The sequence below is a fragment of the Aotus nancymaae genome, unplaced genomic scaffold (genome assembly GCF_030222135.1).
Source record: "Aotus nancymaae isolate 86718 unplaced genomic scaffold, 86718_ANA_hifiasm-v0.15.2.pri h1tg000064l_0, whole genome shotgun sequence".
Lineage (NCBI taxonomy): Eukaryota > Metazoa > Chordata > Mammalia > Primates > Aotidae > Aotus > Aotus nancymaae.
Window position 1 is genome coordinate 2358972 of NW_026988478.1, and position 27426 is coordinate 2386397.

Consider the following 27426-nt stretch of genomic DNA (forward strand, 5'->3'; position numbering starts at 1 on the left):
GCCTCACCAGAAACCCCAGATAGCACTGTGCTTGCCCATCTTAACTGTCCACAGCCTTAGCTTCACCAGGAATCCCAGGTAGCACTGTGCCTGCCCATCAGAAATGCAGCTGTCCACAGCCTCAGCCTTACCAGGAACCACAGGCAGCACTCTGCCTGCCCATCAGAAATGGAACTGTCGACAGCCTCAGCCTCACCAGTAACCCCGGGTAGTGCTGTGCCTGCCCATCAGAAATCCAACTGTCCACAGCATCAGGCTAACCAGGAACCCAAGGTAGCGCTGTGCCTGCCCATCTCAACTGTCCATAGCCTGAGCCTCACCAGGAATCTCAGGTAGCACTATGCCTGCCCATCAGAAAAGCAACTGTCCACAGCCTCAGTCTCACCAGGAACCCCAGGTAGCACTGTGCCTGCCCATCAGAAATGCAGCTGTCTACAGCCTCAGCCTCACCAGGAACCCCAGGTAGCACTGCGCCTGCCCATCTCAACTGTCAACAATCTCAGCCTCAGAAGGGACCCCAGGTAGCATTATGCCTTCCCATTTCAACTGTCCAGAGCGTCAGCCTCACCAGGGACTCCAGGTAGCACTGTGCCTGCCCATCTCAACTGCTGACAGCCTCAGCCTCACTAGGGACCCCAGGTAGCACTGTGCCTTCCCATCTCAACTGTCCAGAGCATCAGCCTCACCAGGGACTCCAGGTAGCACTGTGCCTGCCCATCTCAACTGTCCACAGCCTCAGCCTCACCAGGGACCACAGGTAGCACTGTGCCTGCCCATCAGAAATGCGGTTGTCCACAGCCAAATCCTGACTAGTAAACTCAGGGAGCACTGTGCCCGCCCATCCCAACTGTCAACAGCCTCAGCTTCACCAGGGACCCCAGGTAGCGCTTTCCCTGCCCATCAGAAATATAGCTGTCCACAGCCTCAGCCTCACCAGGAACCCCAGGTAGCACTGTGCCTGCCCATCTCAACTGTCCACAGCCTTGGCCTAACCAGGAACCAGGTAGCGCTGTGCCTGCCCATAAAAAATGCAGAGGTCCACAGCCTCAGCCTCACTAGGTACCCGAGGTAGTGCTGCGTCAGCCCATCAGAAATGCAACTCTCCACAAGCGCTGCCTCACCAGGAACCCCAGATAGCACCGTGCCTGCTCATGAGAAATGCAACTGTCCATGGCGTCAGCCTCACCTAGAGCCCCAGGTAGCACTGTGCCTGCCCATCTAAACTGTCCAGTCTCAGCCTCGTCAGGAACCACAATGCCTGCCCATCAGAAATACAACTGTCCACAGCCTCAGCCTCACCAGGGACCCCAGGGAGCACTATGCCTGCCAATCTAAACTATCCACATCCTCAGCATCACCAAGAGCCCCAGGTAGCACTGTGCCTGCCAATCTCAACTGTCGACAGCCTCGGCCTCACCAGTAACCCCGGGTAGGACTGCGCCTGACCATCTCAACTGTTCATAGCCTGAGCCTCACCAGGTACAGCAGTTAGTGCTATGCCTGCCCATCAGAAATGCAACTGTCCACAGCCTCAGCCTAACCAGGAACCCCAGGTAGCACTGTGCCTGCCCATCAGAAATGCAACTGTCCACAGCCTCAGCCTCACCAGGAACCCCAGGTAGCACTGTGCCTGCCCATCTCAACTATCCCCAGCCTCAGTCTAACCAGGAACCCCAGGTAGCACTGTGCCTGCCCATCTGAACTGTCCACAGACTCAGTCTCACCAGGGACCCCAGGTAGCACTGTGTCTGCCCATCTGAACTGTCCACAGCCTCAGCCTCACCAGGAATCCCAAGTAGAGCTGTACCTGCCCATAAGAAATGCAGCTGTCCACAGCCTCACCCTCACCAGGAACCCTAGGTAGCAATGTGCCTGCCCATCTAAACTGTCCAAAGCCTGAGCCTGACCTTGAACCCCAGGTAGCGCTGTGCCTGCCCATCTCAACTATCCCCAGCCTCAGTCTCTCCAGGGACCCCAGGTAGCACTGTGCCTGCCCATCAGAAATAAAGCTGTCCACACCCTCAGCCTAACCAGGAACCCCAGGTAACACTGTGCCTTCCCATTAGAAATGGAACTCTCCACAGCCTCAGCTCACCAGTAACCCAAGGTAAAACTATGCCTGCCCATCAGAAATGCAACTGTCCATGGCCTCAGTCTCACCACGAACCCCAGGTAGCACTGTGCCTGCCCATCTGAACCGTCCACAGTCTCAGCCTCATCAGGAACCGCAATGCCTGCCCATCAGAAATACAACTGTCCACATCCTCAGCCTCACCAGGGACCCCAGGTAGCACTATTCCTGCCCATCTCAACTGTCCACAGGCTCAGTCTCATCAGGAACCGCAAGGCCTGGCCATCAGAAATGCAGCTGTCCACAGCCGCAGCCTCATCAGGAACCCCGGGTAGCACTATGCCTCCCCGTCAGAAATGCAACTGTCCACAGCCTCAGCCTCACCAGGAACCCAGGTAGCACAGTGCCTCCCCATCAGAAATCAACTGTATACAGCCTCAGCCTCACAGAAACCCCAGGTAGCCCTGTGCTTGCCCATCTCAACAGTCCACAGTCTCAGCCTCACCAGGGACCCCAGGTAGCGCTGTGCCTGCTCATCAGAAATGCAACTCTTCACAGCCCCTGCCTCACCAGGAACCCCAGGTAGCACTGTGCCTGCCCATCTCAACTATCCCCAGCCTCAGTCTAACCAGGAACCCCAGGTAGCACTGTGCCTGCCCATCTGAACTGTCCACAGACTCAGTCTCACCAGGGACCCCAGGTAGCACTGTGTCTGCCCATCTGAACTGTCCACAGCCTCAGTCTCACCAGGAACCCCAGGTAGCACTGTGCCTGCCCATCTAAGCTGTCCACAGCCTCAGCCTCAGGACGAACTCCAGGTAGCACTATGTCTACCAATCTCAACTGTTCACAGCCTCGGCCTCACCAGGGACCCCAGATAGTGCTGTGCCTGCCCATCAGAAATGCAACTCTTCACAGCCCTTGCCTCACCAGGAACCCCAGGTAGCACTATGCCTGCCCATCTAAGCTGTCAAAGGCTCAGCCTCACGACGAACCCCAGGTAGCACTACGCCTGCCCATCATAAATGCAGCTGTCCACATCCTCACCCTCATCAGGAACTCCAGGTAGCACTGTGCCTGCCCATCAGAAATGCAGCTGTCCACAGCCTCAGCCTTACCAGGAACCACAGGCAGCACTCTGCCTGCCCATCAGAAATGGAACTGTCGACAGCCTCAGCCTCACCAGTAACCCTGGGTAGTGCTGTGCCTGCCCATCAGAAATCCAACTGTCCACAGCATCAGGCTAACCAGGAACCCAAGGTAGCGCTGTGCCTGCCCATCTCAACTGTCCATAGCCTGAGCCTCACCAGGAACCTCAGGTGGCGCTGTGCCTCCCCATCAGAAAAGCAACTGTCTACAGCCTCAGCCTCACCAGGAATCCCAGGTAGCACTATGCCTGCCCATCAGAAATGCAACTGTCCACAGCCTCAGTCTCACCAGGAACCCCAGGTAGCACTGTGCCTGCCCATCAGAAATGCAGCTGTCTACAGCCTCAGCCTCACCAGGAACCCCAGGTAGCACTGCGCCTGCCCATCTCAACTGTCAACAATCTCAGCCTCAGAAGGGACCCCAGGTAGCATTATGCCTTCCCATTTCAACTGTCCAGAGCGTCAGCCTTACCAGGGACTCCAGGTAGCACTGTGCCTGCCCATCACAAATGCAGCTGTCCACAGCCTCAGCCTTACCAGGTACACCAGGGAGCACTGTGCCTGCCAATCAGAAATGCAACTCTCCACAGACTCAGCCTCACCAGGAACCCAGGTAGCACTGTGCCTGCCCATCAGAAATGCAACTGTCCAGATCCTCAGTCTCACCAGGAACCCCTGGTAGCACTGTGCCTGCCAATCTCAACTGTCCACAACCTCAGCTTCACAAGGGACCCCAGGTAGCACTGTGCCTTCCCATCTCAACTGTCCAGAGCATCAGCCTCACCAGGGACTCCAGGTAGCACTGTGCCTGCCCATCTCAACTGCTGACAGCCTCAGCCTCACCAGGGACCCCAGGTAGCACTGTGCCTTCCCATCTCAACTGGCCACAGCCTTAGCCTCACCAGGAACCCCAGGTAGCACTGTGCCTGCCCATCAGAAATGTAGCTGTCCACAGCCTCAGCCTTACCAGGAACCACAGGTAGCACTCTGCCTGCCCATCAGAAATGGAACTGTCGACAGCCTCGGCCTCACCAGGGACCCCAGGTAGCACTGTGCCTTCCCATCTCAACTGGCCATATCCTCAGCCTCACCAGGGACCCGAGGTAGCACTGTGCCTGCTAATCTCAACTGTCCACAGCCTCAGCCTCATCAGGAATCCCAGTTAGCACTATGCCTGCCCATCTCAACTGTCCACAGCCTCAACCTAACTAGGAACCCCAGATAGCTCTATACCTGCCCATCAGAAATGCAGCTGTCCAAAGCCACAGCCTCACCAGGAACCCCAGGTAGCACTTTGTCTGACCATCAGAAATTCAACTGTCCACAGCCTCAGCCTCACCAGGGATCCCAGGTAGCACTGTGCCTGCCCATCTCAACTGCTGACAGTCTCAGACTCACCAGGGACCCCAGGCAGCACTGTGCCTGCCCATCTCAAGTGTCCAGAGCCTCAGCCTCACCAGGGACCCCAGGTAGCACTGTGCCTGCCCATCAGAAATGCAGCTGTCCACAGCCTCAGCATTACCAGGAACCCAGGTGGCACTATGCCTGCCCATCAGAAATGTAACTATCTAGAGCCTCAGCCTCACCAGAAACCCCAGGTAGCACTGTGTTTGCCCATCTCAACTGTCCACAGCCTCAGCCTTACCAGGAACCACAGGCAGCACTCCGCCCGCCCATCAGAAATCGAACTGTCGACAGCCTCAGCCTCACTAGCAACCCCGGGTAGCGCTGTGCCTGCCCAGCAGAAATCCAACTGTCCACAGCATCAGGCTAACAGGGAACCCAAGGTAGCGCTGTGCCTGCCCATCTCAACTGTCGATAGACTGAGCCTCACCAGGAACATCAGTTAGTGCTATACCTGCCCATCAGAAATGCAGCTGTCCACAGCCTCAGTCTCACCAGGAACCCCAGGTAGCACTGTGCCTCCCATCTAAACTGTCCACAGGCTCAGCCTCATGACAAACTCCAGGTAGCACTATGTCTAATCATCTCAACTGTTCACAGCCGCAGCCTCACCAGGGACCTCAAGTAGCACTGTGCCTGCCCATCAGAAATACAGCTGTCCACAGCTTCAGCCTCACCAGGAACCCCAGGTGGCACTGTGCCTGCCCATCAGAAATGCAGCTGTCCACATCCTCACCCTCATTAGCAACTCCAGGTAGCACTGTGCCTGCCCATTAGAAATGCAGCTGTCACCAGCCTCAGCCTCACCAGGAACCCCAGGTAGCACTATGCCTGCCCATCAGAAATGCAGCTGTCCACAGCCTCAGTCTCACCAGGGACCCCAGGTAGCTCTGTGCCTCCCCATCGCAACTATCTACAGCCTTAGTCTCACCAGGGACCCCAGGTAGCACTGTGCCTGCCTATCTCAACTGCTGACAGCCCCAGCCTCACCAGGAACCCCAGGTGGCACTGTACCTGCCCATCAGAAATGCAGCTGTCCACATCCTCACCCTCATCGGCAACTCCAGGTAGCACTGTGCCTGCCCATCAGAAATGAAGCTGTCCCCAGCCTCAGCCTCTCCAGGAACCCCAGGTAGCACTATGCCTGCCCATCAGAAATGCAGCTGTTCACATCCTCACCCTCATCGGGAACTCCAGGTAGCACTGTGCCTGCCCATCTCAACTGACAGCCTCAGCCTCACCAGGTACCCCAGGTAGCACTATGCCTTCTCATCTCAACTGGCCACAGCCTTAGCCTCACCAGGGACCCCAGGTAGCACTATGCCTGCCCATCTCAAGTGTCCACGGCCTCAGCTTCACCAGGGACCCTACATAGCACTGTGCCTGCCCATCAGAAATGCAGCTGTCCAGAGCTTCAGCCTTACCAGGAACCCAGGTGGCACTATGCCTGCCCATCAGAAATGCAGCTCTCCACAGCCTCAGCCTCACCAGGAACCCCAGGTAGCATTGTACCTGTCATCAGAAATGCAACTGCCCATAGTCTCAGCCTCACCAGGAACTGCCCACTGTCCACAGTCTGAGCCTCGCCAGGACCCCCAGGTAGCACTGTGACTGCCCATCTCAACTATCCCCAGCCTCAGTCTCACCTGGGTCCCCAGGTAGCACTATGCCTGCCCATCAGAAATGTAACTGTCCACGGCCTCAGCGTCACCAGGAACCCCAGGTAGCACTGTGCTTGTCCATCTCAACTGTCCCCTTCCTTAGCCTCACCAGGAACCCCAGGTAGCACTGTGCCTGCCCATCAGAAATGCAGCCCTCCACAGCCTCAGCCTCACCAGGAACCCCAGGTAGCACTGTGCCTGCCCATCAGAAATGCAACTGCCCATAGTCTCAGCCTCACCAGGAACTGCCCACTGTCCACAGTCTGAGCCTCACCAGGACCCCCAGGTAGCACTGTGACTGCCCATCTCAACTATCCCCAGTCTTAGTCTCACCTGGGTCCCCAGGTAGCACTATGCCTGCCCATCAGAAACGGAACTGTCGACAGCCTGAGCCTTACCAGGAACCACAGGCAGCACTGTGCCTGCCCATCAAAAACGGAACTGTCGACAGCCTCAGCCTCACTAGTAACCGCAGGTAGCGCTGTGCCTGCCCATCAGAAATCCAACTGTCCAGAGCATCAGGCTAACCAGGAACCCAAGGTAGCACTGTGCCTGCCCATCTCAACTGTCCACGGCCTGAGCCTCACCAGGAACCCTAGGTAGCACTATGCCTGCCCATCAGAAATGCAGCTGCCCACAGTCTCAGCCACAGCAGGAACCCCAGGTAGCACTGTGCCTGCCCATCAGAAATGCAGCTGTCCACATCCTCACCCTCATCAGGAAGTCCAGGTAGCACTATGCCTGCCCATCTCAACTGGCCACAGCCTCAGCCTCACCAGGGACCCCAGGTAGCACTGTGCCTGCCCATCTCAACTGCTGACAGCCTCAGACTCATCAGGGACCCCAGGTAGCACTGTGCCTGCCCATCTCAAGTGTCCACAGCCTCAGCCTCACCAGGGACCCCAGGTAGCACTGTGCCTGCCCATCTCACGTGTCCACAGCCTCAGCCTCACCAGGAACTCCAGGTAGCACTGTGCCTGCCCATCTCAAGTGTCCACCGACTCAGCCTCACCAGGGACCCCAGGTAGCAGTGTGCCTGCCCATCTCAACTGCTGACAGCCTCAGCCTCACCAGGGACCCCAGGTAGCACTGTGCCTGCCCATCAGAAATGCAGCTGTCCACGGCGTCAGCCTTATCAGGAACCCAGGTGGCATTATGCCTGCCCATCAGAAATGCAGCTCTCCACAGCCTCAGCCTCACTGGGAACCTCAGGTTGCACTGTGTCTGCCCATCAGAAATGCAGCTGTCCACAGCCTCAGCCTCACCAGGAACCCCAGGTAGCACTATGCCTGCCCATCAGAAATGCAGCTGTCCAGTCTCAGCCACAGCAGGAACCCCAGGTAGCACTGTGCCTCCCCATCAGAAATGCAGCTGTCCACATCCTCACCCTCATCAGGAAGTCCAGGTAGCACTGTGCCTGCCCATCTCAACTGGCCACAGCCTCAGCCTCACCAGGGACCCCAGGTAGCACTGTGCCTGCCCATCTCAACTGCTGACAGCCTCAGACTCACCAGGGACCCCAGGTAGCACTGTGCCTGCCCATCTCAAGTGTCCAGAGCCTCAGCCTCACCAGGAATCTCAGGTAGCACTATGCCTGCCCATCAGAAAAGCAACTGTCTACAGCCTCAGCCTCACCAGGAATCCCAGGTAGCACTATGCCTGCCCATCAGAAATGCAGCTGTCCACAGCCTCAGCCTCACCAGGAACCCCAGGTAGCACTGTGACTGCCCATCAGAAATGGAGCTGTCCACAGTCTTAGCCTCTCCAGGAATTGCCCACTGTTCACAGTCTGAGCCTCACCAGGGACCCCAGGTAGCACTGTGCCTGCCCATCAGAAATGCAACTGCCCACAGTCTCAGCCTCACCAGGTAACACCATGCCTGCCCATCAGTTTCCTGTCATCATGCAGGCTACAGGTTTGGAATTGGAGACGTTTTAGAATGCCACTGCCTAGGGCAGAGTACAGTGGCTGATGCCTGTAATCTCAGCACTTTGCGAGGTGGAGGCAGGTAGATCACCTGAGGTCAGGAGTTAGAGGCCAGCCTGGGTAACATGGTGAAAGACCATCTCTACTAAACATATAAAAATTAAAGGGGGATGGTGGCCGGCGCCTGTAATCCCAGCTACTCCGGAGGCTGAGGCAGGAGACTTGCTTGAACCTGGGAGATAGAGGTTGCAGTGAGCCACGATCCCATCACTGCTCTCTGGCCTAGGCGACAAAAGCAAAATTGCATCTCAGAAAAAAAAAAAACAAAAGAAAGAATCCTATTCCCCAAGTCATACAGAAGGACAACCAAGGCTGGAGCAATCAGATCCACAAGGCGCGAGAGAGTGTGCTCCCTCAGGGCTGTGGCTTTTCTCCTCTGCTTATGCCCTGCTTCCCCAAAGAGGGTGAACTCCGTGGGATGGGGACTTCCTGCTGTCTTAGAGCCTCAGCATCGTCTGCACTCTCCCTTCTCCCCCGCCTCCAAACCCTGCCCATCCACCTTTGTTAGGGCCTTCTCTTCCTCCCTGCTCCTCCTCCAGCCCCCGTCACCTCTAAGCAGCTCTTTGGAAACACGAACAGGTGAGTGAGACCTGAGACTCTGTGATCATGTTTCCCTCTGGGTGGGGACTGGGCTTTGTGGTGGGTGGAACACAAGAGAGGCTGCGTGGGATGGGACAAACTCTCTTCATCACAGTGGCCTTGGGGAGTGGTGACTCTTGCATGTACACCATTATGTGACAACAGAAAGGGCAAAAGGGGGCACAGAGGAGCTGTAGGTCACTCAGTCTCCCTGCAGAAAATGCTGGGATGAAGGCATCCGCTACGGTTGCTAGAAGGATTTAATGAAAGGAGGCGTGAAGTGCACTTAGCATCCTTCTGTGCACAGAGCAAGTGCTCCATAAATGACAGTCATGCTGCTTCAACCACAAATACAGGCTCCTCCACCTTGAGAACAAGAACACCTCTCCCCCGCCCACTGCAGACACTCGGAGTGCAGCCACCACCACCTCTGGCCTCAATGCAACCAACACCACCTCAACCCCCGATGAGTCCTCTTCTTTCCCTGCTCACAGCCTCTTCCATTCTAGGTGCATCACTGCACTTAATACCAAAGTCAGAGGATGACCTGCTCAGGCCTCCCCTGTGGCTTCCCATTTTATTCAGAAGAGAGTGCTCAAAGGCTGAATGTCCCAGCCGCACCCCTCGCTAACACATCACCTCCCTCTGTGCTGTTCCTTAAAGGCTCTGCTCTTGCCCCCAGCTCCTGCTCCCACTTCTGGGACTTTACATCTGCTCACCTCCCTGCCATGCTCACTCCACCAACATGCCCAAGACTCCCTGCATTTGTGCTCTGCTCAAAGGTCTTATTAGGGAAACCCCCAGATGACCCACTCACACCTTTCCCTGGCACCTTTATCTGGCTTCAGTTTTCCCCAAGGCACTTAAAATCTGATACTTAAGAGAGCATCCATGAGATAGAACTACTTAAATTTGTGTTTTGTCTGTCTCCTCCTGCCTTCATTGGAATCTAAGCTCCAAGAGGGCGGACACTCTAGCTGTTGAGACATCAATATCTGGGTTAAGAGCCCAGATTCTGGAGCCAGATGGCCGGACTTAGACTGTGGCCTCTTACTTGCTGGCTATGTGACCTTGGGTAAGTTACTAAACCTCTCTGTGCACCCACCATTCTTACCTTAAAAATGAGGATCATAACAATGCCTCAGGGTTATTATGAAAATAGTTAATTGATATAAAGTGCTTAGAATAGTGGCTGACACACAGTAGTGCTGTTTAGTGTTTGCTGCTGCTGCTGTGATTATTGTCTGCTGAATCCAGTGTGCAGAACAGGCCTATCTTCACAGAATAACAGTGAATCATCGTCACAGATTTCAGATCCACAGCCTCATGAGAATAACTGTATGCAGCAGGCTCTGGAAGGAGGCTTTACTGAGAACACACAATGTTTTTAATCAAGTGGACAGGAGTTGGAAGTCAACACTTGAGTTAAAACCCTCATATTGGCAGGGTTTTGTGGGACCCCCAACCACCCTATCAGCAAAATCCATGCAATCAGGCCAGGCAGGGTGGCTCACGCCTGTAATCACAGCACTGTGGGAGCCCATGGCAGGAGGATCATCTAAGGTCAAGAGTTCGAGACCAGCCTGGCCAACATGGTGAAACCCTGGATCTACTAAAAATACAAAAAATTAGCCAGGTATGGTGGCAGGTACCTGTAATCCCAGCTACTTGGGTGGCTGAGGCAGGAGAATTGCTTAAGCCTGGGAGGCAGAGGTTTCAGTTAGTTGACATTAAGCCACTGCACTCCAGCCTGGGTGACGGTAAAACTCTGTCACAAAAAAAAAAAAGAATCCATGTGATACCTTTGCTACCTGGCATGAGGGATTCCACCCAAAAGAAGACAGCAATGGGATTCAGCCTCCAAGAAGGAAGGGCTCTGCCTCTTATTCTGAAAATTCCTCTCTGTCAGACCTGGCACCATTGAAAGGTGAATCTTAGCTTCTGACTCCCAGGAGGGAGAGGACAAGGAAATGAGCTCAGGGCAGGGATCCCAGGCACCTATCTATTGGGGAAACTGAAACTGAATGCAGGTGTGTATATGTGTGTGGTAGAGCACAGCTGTGCTATTTTCAAGCTCAAAATTTTGTTACGTCTAAGAAAAGACTTCACATGATGTCTGAAAAGCCAGCTTAGCAAAGAGGGTAACATAACCGTGCTAGGTCTGGGCTTGGTAAAATCCCACAGCACCAAGGTCCACCCTCCTGGGACAATGTGGTAGAGGCTCAGACCCCTTCCCTCCAGGCATCTGTACGGAGACTGCAGGGAACACTGGGACACACCTGCGAGGCACAATTTATTTTGCTGTCAACTTGCAGGATAAACTAGAAACGTTCAGGTAATTCATTACATGGAAAGTTCCTGGTAAGAGCCTGACCAAGATCTGTGGCAAAATGGGAACAGAGGGTGCCTGGGCTTGATTCAGAGGCTGATTACAGTGTGGTCTCCGCACTGCCCATTAGGCCTGAGCGCCGCCACGTTTGTTACTGAGGAGAAATGATCACTGTATGAAATGTGGGGTGGGGACAGCTATTCTCAAAGCTGCTCCTGGCTGGCTGGGGGTAGTCAGGGAGGTCTCAGAGCACAGGCCCTGCCCTGCCAGACTCCTAGCCTTCTGACTCCACACACATCACTTAAAGTCCCCAAACCTCAGTGTCCTCATTTGCTAAATGGACCATGACATTAACCTAAGCTGGAGGCTGCAGGGAAAATTTCCTGCATCAAAAATAAGAGTAACGCCTCTCAATTCTTTCCCGTGTACCAGGCACTTTCGTGTATGATGTCACAGATGTGACAAGCATTCTGTCACAGATGTGTGAAAGCATTCTGTACTGTCATAATCTAAAGAGCTGTAAGGCATTTTTCTTCTTATGAATCGTGACCAAAGTGCTCCTTTTCACAGAAGGTCCACAGGGAAGCCACAGTCAGATCCGAGCCATGTACCTCAATGCAGGAAATTATCCTTACCCGGGAAGAGGTTCACAGAAGCAACCACAAGGATGGTTAAATCCTCTCACAAAACCTGGCTTCGGGGGGCATAACGGATGTTCCACATGGCTGGCTGGAAGACAATGCAGACGACGAGTTACAACTTCAGACAGGTCACCGCCCCTGGGGTGCCATAGAGCACACAGACGTGACTACCCGCAGCCTGAGAGGGAGTCCTGCCTCTTGGCTCAAGTTCCCCCTACTCCCACCCTACTGCCCTTTACGCTCATGCACACAAATACACTCTCACATGCGTGTACACAAATTCATACATGCACACACACACACTTGCACTCACACACATTCATACACATTCATGCATAAACATGCACACAGCTTTCCCAAGTTTGCCGAGAGTGTCAGAGAAAAGAACATTCTAGAACACAAGGTCTGGGAGTGAGAGGAGGCAGGTGCCTCTCTCAGATCTCAGCCAGGAGAGGCACGGATGGATCCACCAACTCTCCCATGTAGAAGAATTGGAGGAACGGCAGGGGCTGTGCAGAGGCAGGAGCTCTGCCCCTCGCTGGGTGTTAAGGGAGTGGACAGCACCAAAACCCTCAAGATGACACAGCCCTAGATTCTGCACACAGGTTGTTTGCCGTCCAACTAACCCACATGTCTACAGCACACACCACGAGCATCGCAGAAATAAACAGGGGCACTGGCAAAACCGTGACTTAATAAAATTACTGGCATGTGAACTGTCTTGCCTCAGGCCCCCATGGCCCTGAATCCTCCCAAACCCGACCAGGCGAGGTAGGGGATTCAGAGTGTGAATTTCTGGTGATGTCTGGTTGCTTGGCTTTCCTTAAGGAACTGAAGGGTGCAGAAGAGAAAACCCAGCATTGCGGGAAGGTGTGGCAGCTCCTCCGGGCATCACTCACCGTTGGAACTGATGGTCCCATCCTCATATCTCTTGATTAGCACCAAGTCCACAAAGTCTCTGGGAGAAATGAGCTTCATGGCAGCTGAGGGGGTGGAAGTTCTGCTTACACACAGGGTCTGCCAAACCAGAGAAGCGTGCAGCTGTGACTGCTGGCCAGACATCTCCAACTCCCACCCCACCCCCTCAAGGGCTGGGAAAGGTACCAGGACTGACAGTAGGCACTGTCAGTAGTACAGGCACTATAAATAAACAGTAAGGAGCACGCAGCTGTGACTGCTGGCCAGACATCTTCTCCAACTCCCACCCCACCCCCTCAAGGGCTGGGAAAGGTACCAGGACTGTCAGTACTACAGGCACTATAAACAGTTAAGATCCAGATCAAGTCTTCCCAGGAGCTGAGTGTCACGGAAGTACACCCAGTTTATAAGACGAGAGCTGTGACACAGGCTGCCCACAGCTGTCTAGCTGCAGACCAGTGCCATGCCGAGGCCATGTCTCACAAGTGACCATAAGAGGTGTCATTTATTGAGCATCTAGTAAGAGTTTGGCTGGACAAAGCTCTCAGTTGTCCCTTAACCTTTAGAAATAGGTATCATTAGGCCAGGCACGGTGGCTCATGCCTGTCTTCCCAGCACTTTAGGAGGCTGAGGTGGGTGGATCACTTGAGGTCAGGAGTTTGAGACCAGTCTGGCCAACGTGGCAAAACCCTGTCTCTACTAAAAATACAAAAATTAGCCGGGCATGGTGGCGTGCACCTGTAACCCCAGCTACCCAGGAGACTGAGGCAGGAGAGTCGCTGGAACCTGGGAAGCAGAGGGTGCAGTGAGCTGAGATCATGCTACTGTACTACAGCCTGGGCGAAAGAGCAAGACTCTGTCTCAAAAAAAAAAAAAAAAAAGAAAGAAAACAAAACAAAATAGGTATGATTAATCCTTCCTACTGGTGAGGAAACTGTGACTTGGAGAGATTAAGGAACTTAGCACGAAGCTCATGGTGGAGATGGGATTTGAACAGGTCAGGGCTAGGAAGAGGCAAGAGAGGCCACTCCTTTTCAGAGCTAACCCTGCACTTGCTCAGCCTCCTATGTTGTGCCTGGAACAACTGTTCAATTCACCACAGTCCCAACCCTGGGAGGGAATACCTTGAAACTCACTCAATCTCAGCATACCCCAGCAGTCCACACTCCCATTTTATAAACAAAGGATGCTGGGCTTCCTCCCATTCATCCCATCCTGCAGGAGAGTGCGGCCCAGGCTCTCTTGAGGTCACATTGGAGAAGTACAAGCCAGGCCTGCGATGGCACGGTCCTGGGGGGAGGTCTCGGGGTAGGTTAGAGGGACCGGTAAAGATCTCTACCTCTTCGCCTTTCCCCTCAGGTATTAAGACTTGGGGCACCATGTGTTGCTGAGAAACCTTTCAGCAGGGACACTTTTGGCCTCAGGAAATTGACCTTCAAGTGAGCATGAGATCCCTAGGGGCCCTTGAGCACTTTTCAATGGGTGCAATGGGAATGGATTTCCAGATGACTCTACTGCCTGGGAACAGGCTGCACCTGCACGCAGGGCTCCTTTCCCACTTGAAGAAAAGCACAGCACAGCCCCATTCATTCAGAGTCATCCTATCATGAATTGTCCCACCGCATAAAATCCTCCAAGGTGGCAAAGGGACAATCGGGAGTGCTGGCTGCAATATTTAATCAAGGCACTACATTCTGGTGTTAGAATTTCATGTTTTCCCCTTTCTTAAGCATATTCCAAAACTTGGTGTTAGAAACAAGGCAATTTTGCCATTTCTATATTCTGATATTTTGTAATAGTAATGGTAGAAGTGACGAAAAATTTGAAAAAAAAATTATACCGCTTCCACCCCTGATGACTGTCCCCAAATGCATCATTCCTGAGGTACAGTGTCTGGAAACTAAGGTGAAGACGACTTTGGAAAGAAATTTTGAAGCCAACAGCAACACATGTCATAAACGCAACACACTCATGGCACAGCCCTGTGTCCTATCCATCCATCCACCTAGCTATCCATCATCTATCTATTTTATAATTAGGATATTTGGGAGTTGCCAAAATCATGCTGAGAAATGCCAGTCTCTAAGGAAGAGCCCTTTCTCCACATTTTCATTGTTTCACTAAATGATAACGGGCGATTACTTGGCAATTCTCCGCTTTTTTGTAAACCTGAGCTCACCAATAGCCTGTGCTTCCCCTCTACTTTGCAGCTGTCTACCGAAAAGTTCATATCTTTTCATGGACTTACGAGTTAACTAGAAAAAAGAGCTCCCATTCATCTTATCCAAAGATGCAAAATGTTTTACTTTTCACATTTATCAGAATTTATAATATAATCATGTTATTTAAATGAATTACACTCATACCTCAATCCAGATTTTTAAAAAGATAATTAGTCTCATGATTACAGGAAATACATAATTTAAAAAATTTCCAACTCTATGCATATTTATGATGCAAGATGACGACTTCCAAGAGTAAACATGTATTATATTAGGATGAAATTCAGAGGGCTACATGGAATGGAAATATAAGTTCCAGGAAAACAGCTATGCAAATTCTGACTATTTAAAAAATGTTGCTTGTATATTTTAAAAATGGATAACAGTAAATAAAAATGTATATATTATTTAGATACATCTAAAATAGCTTTACTTTTTTACATGTCAAAAATGACACGCTTTGCAACTTATGAAAATTTAGTTGTCAACTAAATGTTATTAATAAATGTCAACTGGATGTGTGAGGATGATGTATAATTTCTCAAAAATCTGTCGAAGTATGTAAGCAAAAAGGGTGAAGACCCTCATACCAGGGGATAACTGGAGTCAGGGAAGCACATGGGGCTGCTACTGGCCCAGGCTTCAGGGAAGTGGGTGCCAGGGGTCCTGTGTCGTCTAGTGCAGCAGCCCCACACAATGAACAGGTATGCTGCCCCCAGAGACAAATCAGGGTGCCCGGAGAAGGAGGGAGAGCCTACCAGCTTCACTGACCCAACTCCACAGGCAAATTGATGAAAAAGGCAAGCACAGCTGGCACTAAAGTAGAATTTAGCACAGGTGTGAACACCCAGTTCTCTGCGGTCCTGCCAACCCGGGGAACGGGAAGTGGCTGCAAAGTAACAATGATCAAACCATATCACCTGTCTTATGGAGCCTCTGAGGGATCAGGTCACAGGGACCCAGAAATAAAGCTGGGGTGAAAGCAGAGGTGGCACCTCCAAGCATGGGAGTCTAGAGAGCTGGTCACCAGCTGGCTCTCAACTCCTGCTCTGGCACATGTTACCTTGTGAGCCTGGGCACATCTGACACAGCTCTTTACCTGCCAAACTGTTTCCTTCCTTCAGGGTTTCAGTTGCAGGGCTCCAAACTTGGAACACAGTATAAGGACTCCGTAAACGACAGTGCTTATCATTTAATCATTACTATGATAGCTCAGGTATCATGTTACTTTCTAGTCTTCCATTCTCTCTCATGGCCCCCCAGCCACGGCATCGAGACAAGTGTAAACATACTAAAAAAGATGTAGGCATTTGGCCCAGCACAGTGGCTCACGCCTGTAACCCCAGCACTTTGGGAGGATGAGGTGGGCAGATCACCTGAGGTCAGGAGTTCGAGACCAGCCTGGCGACACTCCAGCTCTACTAAAAATACAAAAAAAAAAAAAAATCAGCCAGGTGTGGTGGTGGGCACCTGTAGTACCAGCTACTCAGGAGGCTGAGGCAGGAGAATCTCTTGAATACAGTCTTGTTACTGCATTTTTAAGGGCATTAACCCATGTCTCCTCAACTTCAATCATTTGTGTATAATTATTTGCACACTACCTTCTTTGTTACTCTCTCTCCAGCATCACCTATCCTGTTGTTCACTTAATATTGTTCTCTAAATGTGCTCACTTTTTACAACTTATATAAGTTGGTTTTAACAGGAAGCTATTTACAGAAATGAAAAAATGTATCACTTGCCATAAATTAAAGACGACTGCAAAATATCTACACAACGATCATTAGATTCTAATTTTGAGCCTGAGGCCAGCTGCCTATTTCATATAAACGAGATTAGCAAGTGTTAATCAGGTGACAAAGGAATATCAGCACCTGAGACTCTCCCCTCCAAGTTATCAGAGAGATTAAAGAAGGACTGAAACACAGAAGTCTCCTCACTAAGTGATTCAATGTCAGCTTTGACCATTAAGGACCTAAACTCACCTTTGATACCCCGGAGATATGCGACTCATCCTTCAGAAAGCAGTGACAAACTCCCGGGATAATCAACTGGGAACGAACTGAAATGTGAATTCTTGGTCAAGAATTCTAAGAACACCTGGCTCTTACAGATTCAGATTCATCAGCTGCATGGGGTTTCACAACACCATCTCTGTAAACGCCCCAGAGGGTGCTAGTCCACAAATGTCAAAATCAGGACACCATTCAAACTGAACAGGTCAGCAACTCTTCCCCAAGGCAACTTTCTCATTAGTTTTGGCTACGACTTTTTAATATGAACTTCTGTAATCAAAATGAGGTGGGGATCTTAAAGCTACAGAGGACACCACCAGGGCAGGCTCATTTAGATCCATACTAATGCAGTAGCTGACAGTTCCACGTGGCTATTTAAATCTACATTTAGTCTAATTAAAATTAAATAAAACAATTCATGTCCTTAAACTGGCCACCTTCAAATGCTCTGTGGCCACCAATCAAAGTTCTGGACAGGGCTAGTCCAGCTGACACACATTTTGCCAGCGAAGAAACTGCAATGCAGAAACTGCCACCTAGAACAACCCCCAGCTGGCAAAGAATCCTGACTCCCCCACTAGAGCTCTCTCAATTCATTCTTATGTTGACATCAAGGGGCAGCATTTCAAACAAGAGCTGACAGGCTGAATCCAGGCACCATCTCAGTATCCTCAGAGCCCATGTGCACGCTACACATCTTCATTCGCTGCTGCTGCTGTCTCATTTTGGCTCTGTTTACGGCTTCTCTGCCTCTCTGAGTCATGAGGTTTCCCACCTACACCTGGGCTGAGGCAGGTCTCCAATGCTGCAAGCAGTGGGCAGCCTGCGTTTGCAGCACATACCTGCTCACCAAAAGAAGAAATGGGAGGTGCTTATTGTATCATGGACCCTTCCAGAAAAAATGGGATGAGGTTATTGTATCACGGACCCTTCCAGAAGAAATGAGAGGAGGTTATTGTATCACGGACCCTTCCAGAAGAAATGGGAGGTGGTTACTGTATCACGGACCCTTCCAGAAGAAATGGGAGGTGGTTACTGTATCACGGACCCTTCCAGAAGAAATGGGAGGAGGTTACTGTATCACGGACCCTTCCAGAAGAAATGGGAGGTGGTTACTGTATCACGGACCCTTCCAGAAGAAATGGGAGGAGGTTACTGTATCACGGACCGTTCCAGAAGAAATGGGAGGTGCTTATTGTATCACGGACCCTTCCAGAAGAAATGGGAGGAAGTTATTGTAGCAGGGCCCAGAGACTATCTAGAGATAACGTGCTTGGAAAGACTTACATCAGTGATGCTTTCGATAATTTCAAAACCATTCACATTCTCATCCCACTTCACTCGCAGGCCCCCAACAGCCGGCTTCACACAGTCCCACACCTCCTCTGGTGTCCCAAATACAATGCCTTCTCCTCGGTACCTGGAGCACAAAAAGGAATTACACCCCAAAGCATCAATAAACTTGTTTATCTTGGAATTGTATATAAACTCGAGAAGTCTGTCACTGCTCTTCAGGACAGGCTTGCAGGGAAGGGACTGAAAGTTATTAGCCCCACCTCCCTTCGGGCCTTCAGAAATGGACATTAAATTTTCACAAGAATACGCTTTGCTGGAAGTGATTTCATTAAAAACAGTAAGGCTTTTCTGCAGGACAGTTGATCACAGGGTTGAAGGGTTGATTTGAATATTTTAGGAGGCAAACCCATAAAGATACCAGGAAGGCTGCGGCATCTCTGGTAAGCTTTGAACGAGGCATGCACTTACAGGTTCCCTGGAAACTCCACAGATGGCCTCCAGGAAACTGAAACTCCATTCTGTCAAAAGGCACAGAACCACAGAATTTTAGAGCTAGAAGGGCTCTGGTCACCTGGCTTAGTCCCCTGTTCTACAGAAGAGGGCTCAGAGGCCTCAAGAGATTCGACTCTCCAAGGCTGCGCAACCCATACGAGGAAAAGCTGGGACTAATCAAAGCTGTCCTCACAGCAGAACGTAATGAAGAAAAAGATCTTGACTGGCTGATTCCAAGAGCCGTGGGTGGTTTTCAAATTCTCTTAAAAGCCACCATGCATTTTGTTTCCTTGAGCAACCCAGGGCTACTTGTTAAAAGTCACAAGTGTCAAGTAAGCAAAACTACTCCCGTGCTCTGGCATGGACAAAGAGAGGGGCTCATGCTGTAAGGAAGAGTAAAGGCTTTAGAGGCAGGTGTTCCGGGTTCCAGTCCTAAACACCATTCATCAGCCAGTTTTGACCTCGGGCAAGGCACTGAGTCAAAGGAACAGATACCACCTGAAGTCAATGTGAGCCTAACAGGCCCAATCTTTTTTTTTTTCAAAGAAAACAATCCCCATTGGAATCCCTTTCAATCCCGTCCAGGGGATTGGGGTGCAGAAAACAACGGGGAGGAGAGGAGGTTGGGGGCTTCTGGGGACCCGGGCCCCACGAAGCAGTCTCCGCGACCCCTTCCCGCCCAGCTCCTCACTCACGCCTTCCCGGCAAATCTTCCAGCCTGCTGTGTCTCGCCGGTACTGGAGCATCTTCTCGGCCACAGCCTCGCTCATCTGGGCTGCCAGCGCCGGGTCCATGGCGCCGAGAGCTGCGTTTGGCTGCGGGGTCGCGGGTGTAAGGAGCAGCCGCGCTGGATCCGGAGAGCCTGGAAGCTCGCGCTCTGAGCGAGACTTGTAGTCCCGCTTCCTGCCCCGCCCCCGCTCCCGAATTGGTCCAGGCCCTCAGGCGGGCCCCGCCCCCGCTCCCGAATTGGTCTAGGCCCTCAGACAGGTCCCGCCCCTCACTGAGATTGGCAGGAGCGGAGACTGCCGGGCCAGGCTCTCCAGTTTGCTTCAGCGCCTGGGCGGGTCTCGGACGCCGTGGGCGCGCCTGGTAAGGTCCTGCTGTCCGCCTGGTTCCTGGCCAGCTGTGGGAGGGGCTCTGGAGCGCCGGGGCTACAGCTGAGACCCGCAGGGCCGGGCCAGGTCGCGGACGAGGTCCACTGTTTGTTTAAGAAGCGGGGACTCTTGTCCTGAGTGCGCCGAGGCTTTCAGCCTGCGGGACGCTGGTGCGATTTGCATTAGAGGTAATATTCTAGGCCGGGCGCGGTGGCTCACGCCTGTAATCCCAGCACTTTGAGAGGCTGAGGCGGGCGGATCACGAGGTCAAGAGATCGAGACCATCCTGGCCAACATGGTGAAACCCCGTCTTTACTAAAAAATGCAAAAATTAGCTGGGCATGGTGGCGCGCGCCTGTAGTCCCAGCTACTCGGGAGGCTGAGGCAGGAGAATTGCTTGAACCCGAGAGGCGGAGGTTGCAGTGAGCCGAGATCACGCCACAAAGGAAGTTAGTCTTTTAGAGATGTGCAGAAAACTTTGCTCTAAATTTCCTGACACTCATGAATTCTGGGACAAAAGGAGTGACTAAAGGAAGCTTCCTGAGGTTACTAAGATATTTACCTAGCTACTCTTCTCAAAAGGAATTCACTCTTTAATGAATACAAGTCTGATCTCTGAGACTTGAGAGGCGTTTGTTATGTAGGTGTTGTTAGGAGAGATTTTAATGATGCTGTGGATCATGTCCTCAATAATAGTTTGACTAAAGGCAGAAATGTACACCCCCATGGATTGTTACTAAAATGCAAAGCGATGTTGTGAAACCACAGCTATGCAAAGGCATTTTCACAGAGTAGGTTTATAGCTTTTTGTTACTGCAACTTAGACAACAGCTAGAGTTCAGGGAAGGGAAAGGGATAACTGATTAGCGTATGGTGCTTTTGTCGGTAGCTTTATGAGCTCCTTTTCACAGCCATGGTTGTTGATGTCTGTAGAAAAATGAGCAAAGGTGTTGAATAGGCAGTCGGTTCACAGAAGAGGAAATGCAAATGACCAGTTGACTTAGGGAGAGATGATAACAATCACAAATGCAGGTTAATTAAAATAAGCAGGTATAATTTTTTCATCAGATTGGGAAAAATGATATAGTGTGACGCTATAAGGCATTGGTGAGGCTATAAGGAAATAGCCCCGTCATGATCTGGAGGAAGTGTGCGCAGACGTTTGGATTCGTGAGGATTAATAAAGGAGCTGCTAGTGAAAACGAACATGCTCATCTCTTATGAGCTATGGATTTCTCTTTTAAGAGGACCGATACTCACTTCTAAGTAAACACTGGTACATGTGTGTGCTAAGAAGATACATGAAGACAGACATATAAAAGATGTTTAGTGCAACTTTATTTTCAGCAGCAAAGAAGTGGAAATGATTTCAATGTCCATCAGTAAAAAAAATGGATCAATATATAGTTTATTCATATGATGAAATACTGTGCCACAGTTATAATAAATGAGTTTGATCTGTATTTTTTTGCTAGAGCTAAAAAACATAAATATATGCAATAATACATGCAATATGATAGTGTTTACTTAAGATGTGTTTACATTTTGTTTATGGATGCTTGTACATATATACTTACACACAGAATACATAAAACTATAAACAATTGATCAATGGATGTACTCCAAACTCTTGCTAGTGTGAAGGGAATGAGACTTTGTGTGGGGATAGAGTGGGCTTTGACTATATCTAATATTTTCTGTTATTAATAATAACAAAATGACTAAATGGAAATAAAATTTCAATCCTGACGGTTGTTGACCCTCACAGTAGGAATATTGACGCTTGTCACAGTAGTAGACTTTGCACTGTTCTATGTCTTTTAAACTTGTTTAAACCCAACAGTAAGTGCCAGAGTGCATGTGAGCTGTGTTGTGCATTGGAAAGTGATACTCATGCTTTGAAGATGCAAACAGCCGTGTTGTGGAGAAGGCCTTGTGGTAGGGAAATGCAGGCAGCCTCTAGGAGTGGGGGGCTTTGGTCCTAGGACCTCAAAGAAATGAATTCTGCCAACAATAATGGGATGTCAGCTTTGGTGGACACCTGGATGATAGCCTAGTGAGACTCTGAGCTCAGGACTTACCTAATCTGGGTTGGACTCCTGATCCATGGAAACTGATGCTAAGTCTGCATTCTTTTAAGCCTACTAAATTTGTTATGCGGTAATAGAAAACGAATACAATATCTAAGTGTCAGTTACTGAGGATCAGAATGAATACAACACCATTCTTGCTCCAGATACACAATCTGGTGGAGGAGACAAATATTTAAAAGACACAATTATAATTTAGAGTGAAAAGAGTTACGAAAGTTTGAATCAGGATGTGTTCCTGGTTAACCATGGTGGATTGAACACACTGCTGCCCAAACCCTGCAGAATGCCCACAGAAGGATCCAAGGGCATCAGCCCATAAAGGTGAAGATAATGTGAAAGTGGCAGGGGGCACAGGAGAGACAGCACTGTTCTTCCCACTGGGCTTATTGGCTGGATATTGTAAACCTGGCATTTTCTGTGACTGTGAATTCCTTCTCCACTGACTACAAGGAGGAAGTCTGTTGGCAGTAGGAGAAAATAAGGTCAACAAACATAGAAATAGAGCAGAGAGGTGAAAAGAGATTCCTGAGGGTGCTCTAATGCCCTGGCTCCAGCTGGGCCTGAGGTTGGCTTGGTTCTCATTTTTCCCAGTTAAGCAAACCAGTAAACCTTACGGATAAATCATGCATTACTTCCAATCTCCGTGTCGTGACTCATTAATAGACATACTGCCCAGTAAGTAGAGTAAAATAAGTTCTCAATAAATGTAGTTACTTTTGTCTTTACTAAACTGAATATTCCTACAAACTAAGCATTGTAATATCATTAAGGGTGGCATCTAATTTGGGGTGCCTATTAGAAAAGATGACTTTTGTCTGTTGAAGGAGAACAGTTCACGCATCTCATTCAGATATCTCAGGTGAGGCTTCAGGAGGCAGGATGAGATCTCTGGCTTGCCCTATGATTTGTGGTCAACCCGAAAGGAGGAAAGCACTGAGTTTCATTGAAATGATGGCCTGATGTGCTTCTGGATGCAAAGAGCCCCACGGAAACAATCTGCTCATGTGTGGAGGTGTTACACTGGGTATCCAGTCAGATGTGAGCAGACAAGCCCCAGGAGTGAGGTGACCATCAGCTGATGGTCAGGTGGCTGTAAATTGTCTCTCTAAAATAATAATTGGTCACAGCTGGCACCAGAGAACGACCGTCTCCCAATAGAAAAAACCTGAAACTGGTAATCAGCAGCTTCCTGGTAAGATCTCAGGAGTTGAGCCAGTGGGTTCAAGCACGCGCACTAAAAGACAATATGGAGCCTTCCACTGGTCAGGGAAGAACCTCAAGTGAGCATGTGCACAACTCCACTAAGCACACTGCATGCTCCCCTCCCAAGCGCTAGCAGGCCACTACTGCGCATGCGGACAGCCCAACCCAAGGGAAGAATCAGGGGAGACGTAACACAAGACCCCGGAAGCAAAGCCAGCGTGTAAAACCCCAGGTCAAAGGTCAAACACTGCACTCCAGCTTTCAAGTCGCCCGCTTGGCCCTCTCCCAGGTGTACGTTCTCTCATTCCTGTTCTAAAGCTTTTCAGTAAACTTGCATGCCTGCTCTAAAACGTGCCTCGGTCTGTCCTGTCTTGTCCTCTGTCTTGTGCTCCTCTGCCAAATTCTTTCTTCGGAGAGGCGAGGACTCAGGTAGCTGCAGACGCGTGATGATTCGCTGCTGGTAACACACTTCCGTGCCGCCTAACTCGGATAGATTGGGCTAACAGTAGCCGTAGACTAGGTAGCTGTAGCCATCAGCCTCAGGACCTCAGCCAGCAGCCGCGGCCGTGCCCCTCGGGTCTCTAACACGTGTTCACCTCTTTTTTCCAGAAAGGGAGATGCCATATGCTGGCCCAGCACTCCAACAGGGACCTGACCTCTGGGAAGCGGACACTGGAGGAAGCTTAGACGTTTGAACAAATCAAGTCGTCCAGATCCATGGTCAGCTCCTGCCTCGACGTGGCCTTCCTCCTGCCGGGCTGGCCCCCCGACCTCGGGAACCTGCGCTGGCTGTGGGTGACCTGCAGGTACTGGTCAGCGCCGCTGTTCTGTTGGTCACTGCTGGATGCCGCCGACACGGAGTCAGATTCCGTGAGGGATGGCTCGAACCTGAGCATCCCTCTGGGCTTCAGAGGGGGCTGTGGGTATTGGAAATTATGCCAGCGTGGCTTTTTGGGCACATAGGTGGGCCTGTCAAGGTGACCCTCAAAATCATCTTTCCACGGCTTGTAGTGCATCCTCCCCTGGTGCTCGGGAGCCAGGGTCTGACTTTCGGACCACTCCCCAATATAAAAATGAGGAGCCCCACGGAGGTCCGTCAGGGAGCGTGGGGGAAGAGACCGTTTGATCCAGTCCCTCCTCGGCGTCTCCTCCTCCTCTTCACTCAGCTGTGGGGAGCGAGGCTGGTGGGGAACCCAGGATTCATATTGTCGCACGTTCCTGGGGTACAGCTCCACAATGTCACCTGAAGCATCTATCTTGAAATGTCTTTCTGGCCAGACATTTAGATGTTTTCTCTTGTAAGAGTCACGTTCATTAATGACATAGTATCTGGGGGCGTGGGGCCTGGGACCCTGTGCCACCGAAGTCGAGGCCCCTGGTCCACGGTGAGGAGGGTTGATCTGCTGAAAGTCTTTTCGGAAGAGAGGTTCTGAGTGGACATCTTCAATGTGCTTTGTAAACGTCGTAGGTGTGCGCGATCTGTTCTTGTGAAGATCGCTGGTGCTCGCACACAGACCACGCGGATACCTGTAACACAGAGGCAGTTAAGTAGCTGTGGTCTTGGTGGTCTCAGAGCCCCACACCTGACCGCTGTGAGCTGTGAGTGGTTCCCTGAGCATTTTCACTGAGCCTGGTTCCAAATGATTGATGGGTATTCTGTGGATTGTGTGCACAGAGCCATTTGGAGGACTGGGCTAACCAGTGTGCTTTACCGCTGGAATTTTCAGAACCCTAAATCAGTGATGTGCATCATGAGTCTCCATGGTGAATGCAGAGTGAGGGGGTGCTGTGTTAGTGTATTTCATCACGGAGTCTCCTTTGTGTCAAGAGTCACAGAGTGGGACTGGTGTCGATGAAGCACATGTTAGGAACATGGTTTCTCGTCCTCTCTGCTATACAGCTGTCTGGCTTCTCAAGCACTCTCTGAGTTTCCACTGGTGGGTAGAGAGGAGTTATACATATTAAACAATTGTTCCCTGGCCAGGGGCAGTGGCTCAAGCTTGTAATCCCAGCACTTTGGGAGGCCAAGTCAGGTGGATCACCTGAGGTCAGGAGTTCAAGACCAGCCTGGCCAACATGGTGAAAGCCCATGTCTACTAAAAATACAGCAGATGCCCGTAATCCCAGCTACTTGGGAGGCTGAGGCAGGAGAATTACTTGAACCTGGAGGTGGAGGTTGCAGTGAGCTGAGATCGCACTATCGCACTCCAGCCCTGGGCAACAAGAGCAAAACTCCATCTTAAAAAAAAAAAGTTCTTCCTGATAAAGACTTGAATCTGTATGGTGGCTCTGGTTTGACCCCCAGTGGCTCCCAAGGAGTGTCTGGATCCTCCCTCCCTGACAAGACCTCACAGAGACATGCAGACAACTCCTCATATAATAAGACTTCAAGTTCTTTGCTAACTTAGTCATTAGCTTAAAAACATGAGAGCCCCTGTATTTTATCTATATTGCTTTCACTGCACTACATTCAGATCAAATATAATTTTCCGTATGAGTTTGGGCCAGTACAGGTCTATCCCCTTCATCTTTCCAGGGGTCCTACCTCCATTAAAGTAAGCAGGGATCTACTGCTTTCTTTGACCCCATGTAATGCATAAGTGGTCTTGCCAATAACTTGACCAGACTACAGCTAAAATATGCAAGATCTTGCCAATAATGTGGCCAGTGTGGAACTAAAAAATAAACAGTTATTTTCTTAGGCTAAAAAAATGTTTATCCTAGGTTGGCTGGAAGGTTTGCTTACAGGTTAAATGGCAGATAGCCTAGGAGGAAGAATTTGTCCTGTTAGACAAACTGACACCCCCACCCCGCCTCCATTTCTTCTCAGTACCAGCTGTCACAGTCTCCTGACCCCATGCCTTTTGGAAGAACTAGAATTTAATGGCGTTGGCCTCCTGAAGCTGTTGAGGCCTTCACCTCTCTCACATTCCAGGGTTTCTTCTGTGTTGCAGTGCAGCCTCACCTGTTAGTTTCATGCTCTTGCCTGGGTTTGGAGAACCCAGGGAGAGGTGAGCTGGGAGCCCTGTTCCCTGACCTGGGGCTCTGGGGCATGGACTGCGCAACTGTCTCTATCCTGCCACTCTTGCTGCTTTCTGAGTCGAAATGGACCATGTTGCCATTATTTTGGGGTGTGCCCGAGTGCGCTGAGGACAGTTGGCTGGTAAGATCACTGTCGTTTGGAAGCTTCTTGGTGCTTTCTTCCTGGGTCTGGATCCGGGCTGCAGGGAGAGGGAAGACTTGTGAGAAGACACGTGTCACTGAGCAGGTGACATCTTCAGGGGGGTTGAGTTGCAAGAGTTTTATGACTTCCAAGAGTTGGTCTGCAAACAATTGAGTGCACTTATACAAATACACCTCACCAGTGGGTAACAAATATTCTGTAATTCAAATGATTTCATCCCTGAAAGTTGGAGCTGGGTGTGTAGGAGGAATCAAGTGAACACATGTCTTTACAGTGCTCCATCTGATTTTCCATGAGGCAAAGCAAATACTTAGCAGCTTTGGGCCTCCAGTTCCTTATCCTATTCAATGAGGATAATAAAGCTTATACAGAATTATGATTCTTTGGAAATGGTTCACATGCATGTTGAAAAAAGATGTGGAATTGAGCTGGAAAATGAACATCGGGCAATGCTATTGTTATTCTGAGACAATCTGTGCGGATTCTGGCTTTTGAAGGTGACCTGAACTAAGTTTAATTATGCTTAATTGGCAAATAAGCGATGACAATTACAGAGGTGCTTTATGGCATGAGCCACAACTGCTTTCAGTAATAATTATCAATTATAGGCCTCGCTCTGAAAAGCTGGTGGAGCAAGCAAGCATAATCCTTAGGCCTTAGGGCTCTTGCGCAGGCGTTTTTCCGGAGAGGAATGGGTCCATTCCAATTAGTGAAGTATTACAACAGCTGTGAGAGCTGGCCCCTAGAGCCCTTTTGGGTTCCATTCTCATTCCTGTAGGCTGTGCCATTTTAATGGTGCCCAGTGAGCCTTCTGGCTCACAGCACTCTGTTAATGGTCCCGAGAAACAGATCCATCTCCTTCGAGCTCCTCTTGGCCACTTTGTTCCCTTTAGGCCATACCAGACTTCCATACCACATGCTTCCATTCTCCCTGCTTTGCAGGGACAAGACAGAACCTAAGGAGGCCAGACCTCGGGGAAGGGACCTGGGAGGGAGCATTGCAAGCAAGAGATGGGCCACGGAGAAGAAGGACACAAAAGTGAACCAGGCAAAGATTCTTCAGCCTTCCATCCACATGAATGTTCTGCT

General features: G+C 50.6%; 2 protein-coding genes and 1 long non-coding RNA gene across 7 annotated transcripts in view; 1 reads left to right on the forward strand and 2 right to left on the reverse strand.

Moving 5' to 3' along the window:
- The window catches only part of STARD5 (StAR related lipid transfer domain containing 5), a 43284-nt gene extending 23634 nt beyond the window's left edge, over window positions 1–19650 (reverse strand). For 4 of the 5 annotated variants that reach the window (XM_064366142.1, XM_064366141.1, XM_064366140.1 and 1 more), the window contains exons 1-4: window positions 19459–19506; window positions 18263–18789; window positions 12720–12837; window positions 11815–11908 (exon numbers count right to left, since the gene is read on the reverse strand). In XM_064366142.1, coding sequence (XP_064222212.1) covers window positions 11815–11908; window positions 12720–12837; window positions 18263–18559 — 509 coding nt within the window. In that variant the 5' untranslated portion in view covers window positions 18560–18789; window positions 19459–19506. Of the gene's footprint in view, window positions 1–11814; window positions 11909–12719; window positions 12838–18262; window positions 18790–19458 lie in introns of all 5 variants that reach the window. The other variant, XM_064366143.1, reaches the window with a different exon arrangement.
- Window positions 19651–19926: 276 nt separating this feature from the next.
- Window positions 19927–27426, forward strand: part of LOC135270563 (uncharacterized) — a 167656-nt gene continuing 160156 nt past the window's right edge. The window contains exons 1-2 of the long non-coding RNA XR_010338714.1: window positions 19927–20045; window positions 23763–23959. This is a non-coding gene — a long non-coding RNA (uncharacterized LOC135270563). The remainder of the gene's footprint in view (window positions 20046–23762; window positions 23960–27426) is intronic.
- TMC3 (transmembrane channel like 3) overlaps window positions 22269–27426 on the reverse strand; it is a 40076-nt gene continuing 34918 nt past the window's right edge. The window contains exons 21-22 of the mRNA XM_012449483.3: window positions 26119–26374; window positions 22269–24680 (exon numbers count right to left, since the gene is read on the reverse strand). Of these exons, the coding sequence (XP_012304906.2) occupies window positions 23837–24680; window positions 26119–26374 (1100 nt within the window). The 3' untranslated portion in view covers window positions 22269–23836. The remainder of the gene's footprint in view (window positions 24681–26118; window positions 26375–27426) is intronic.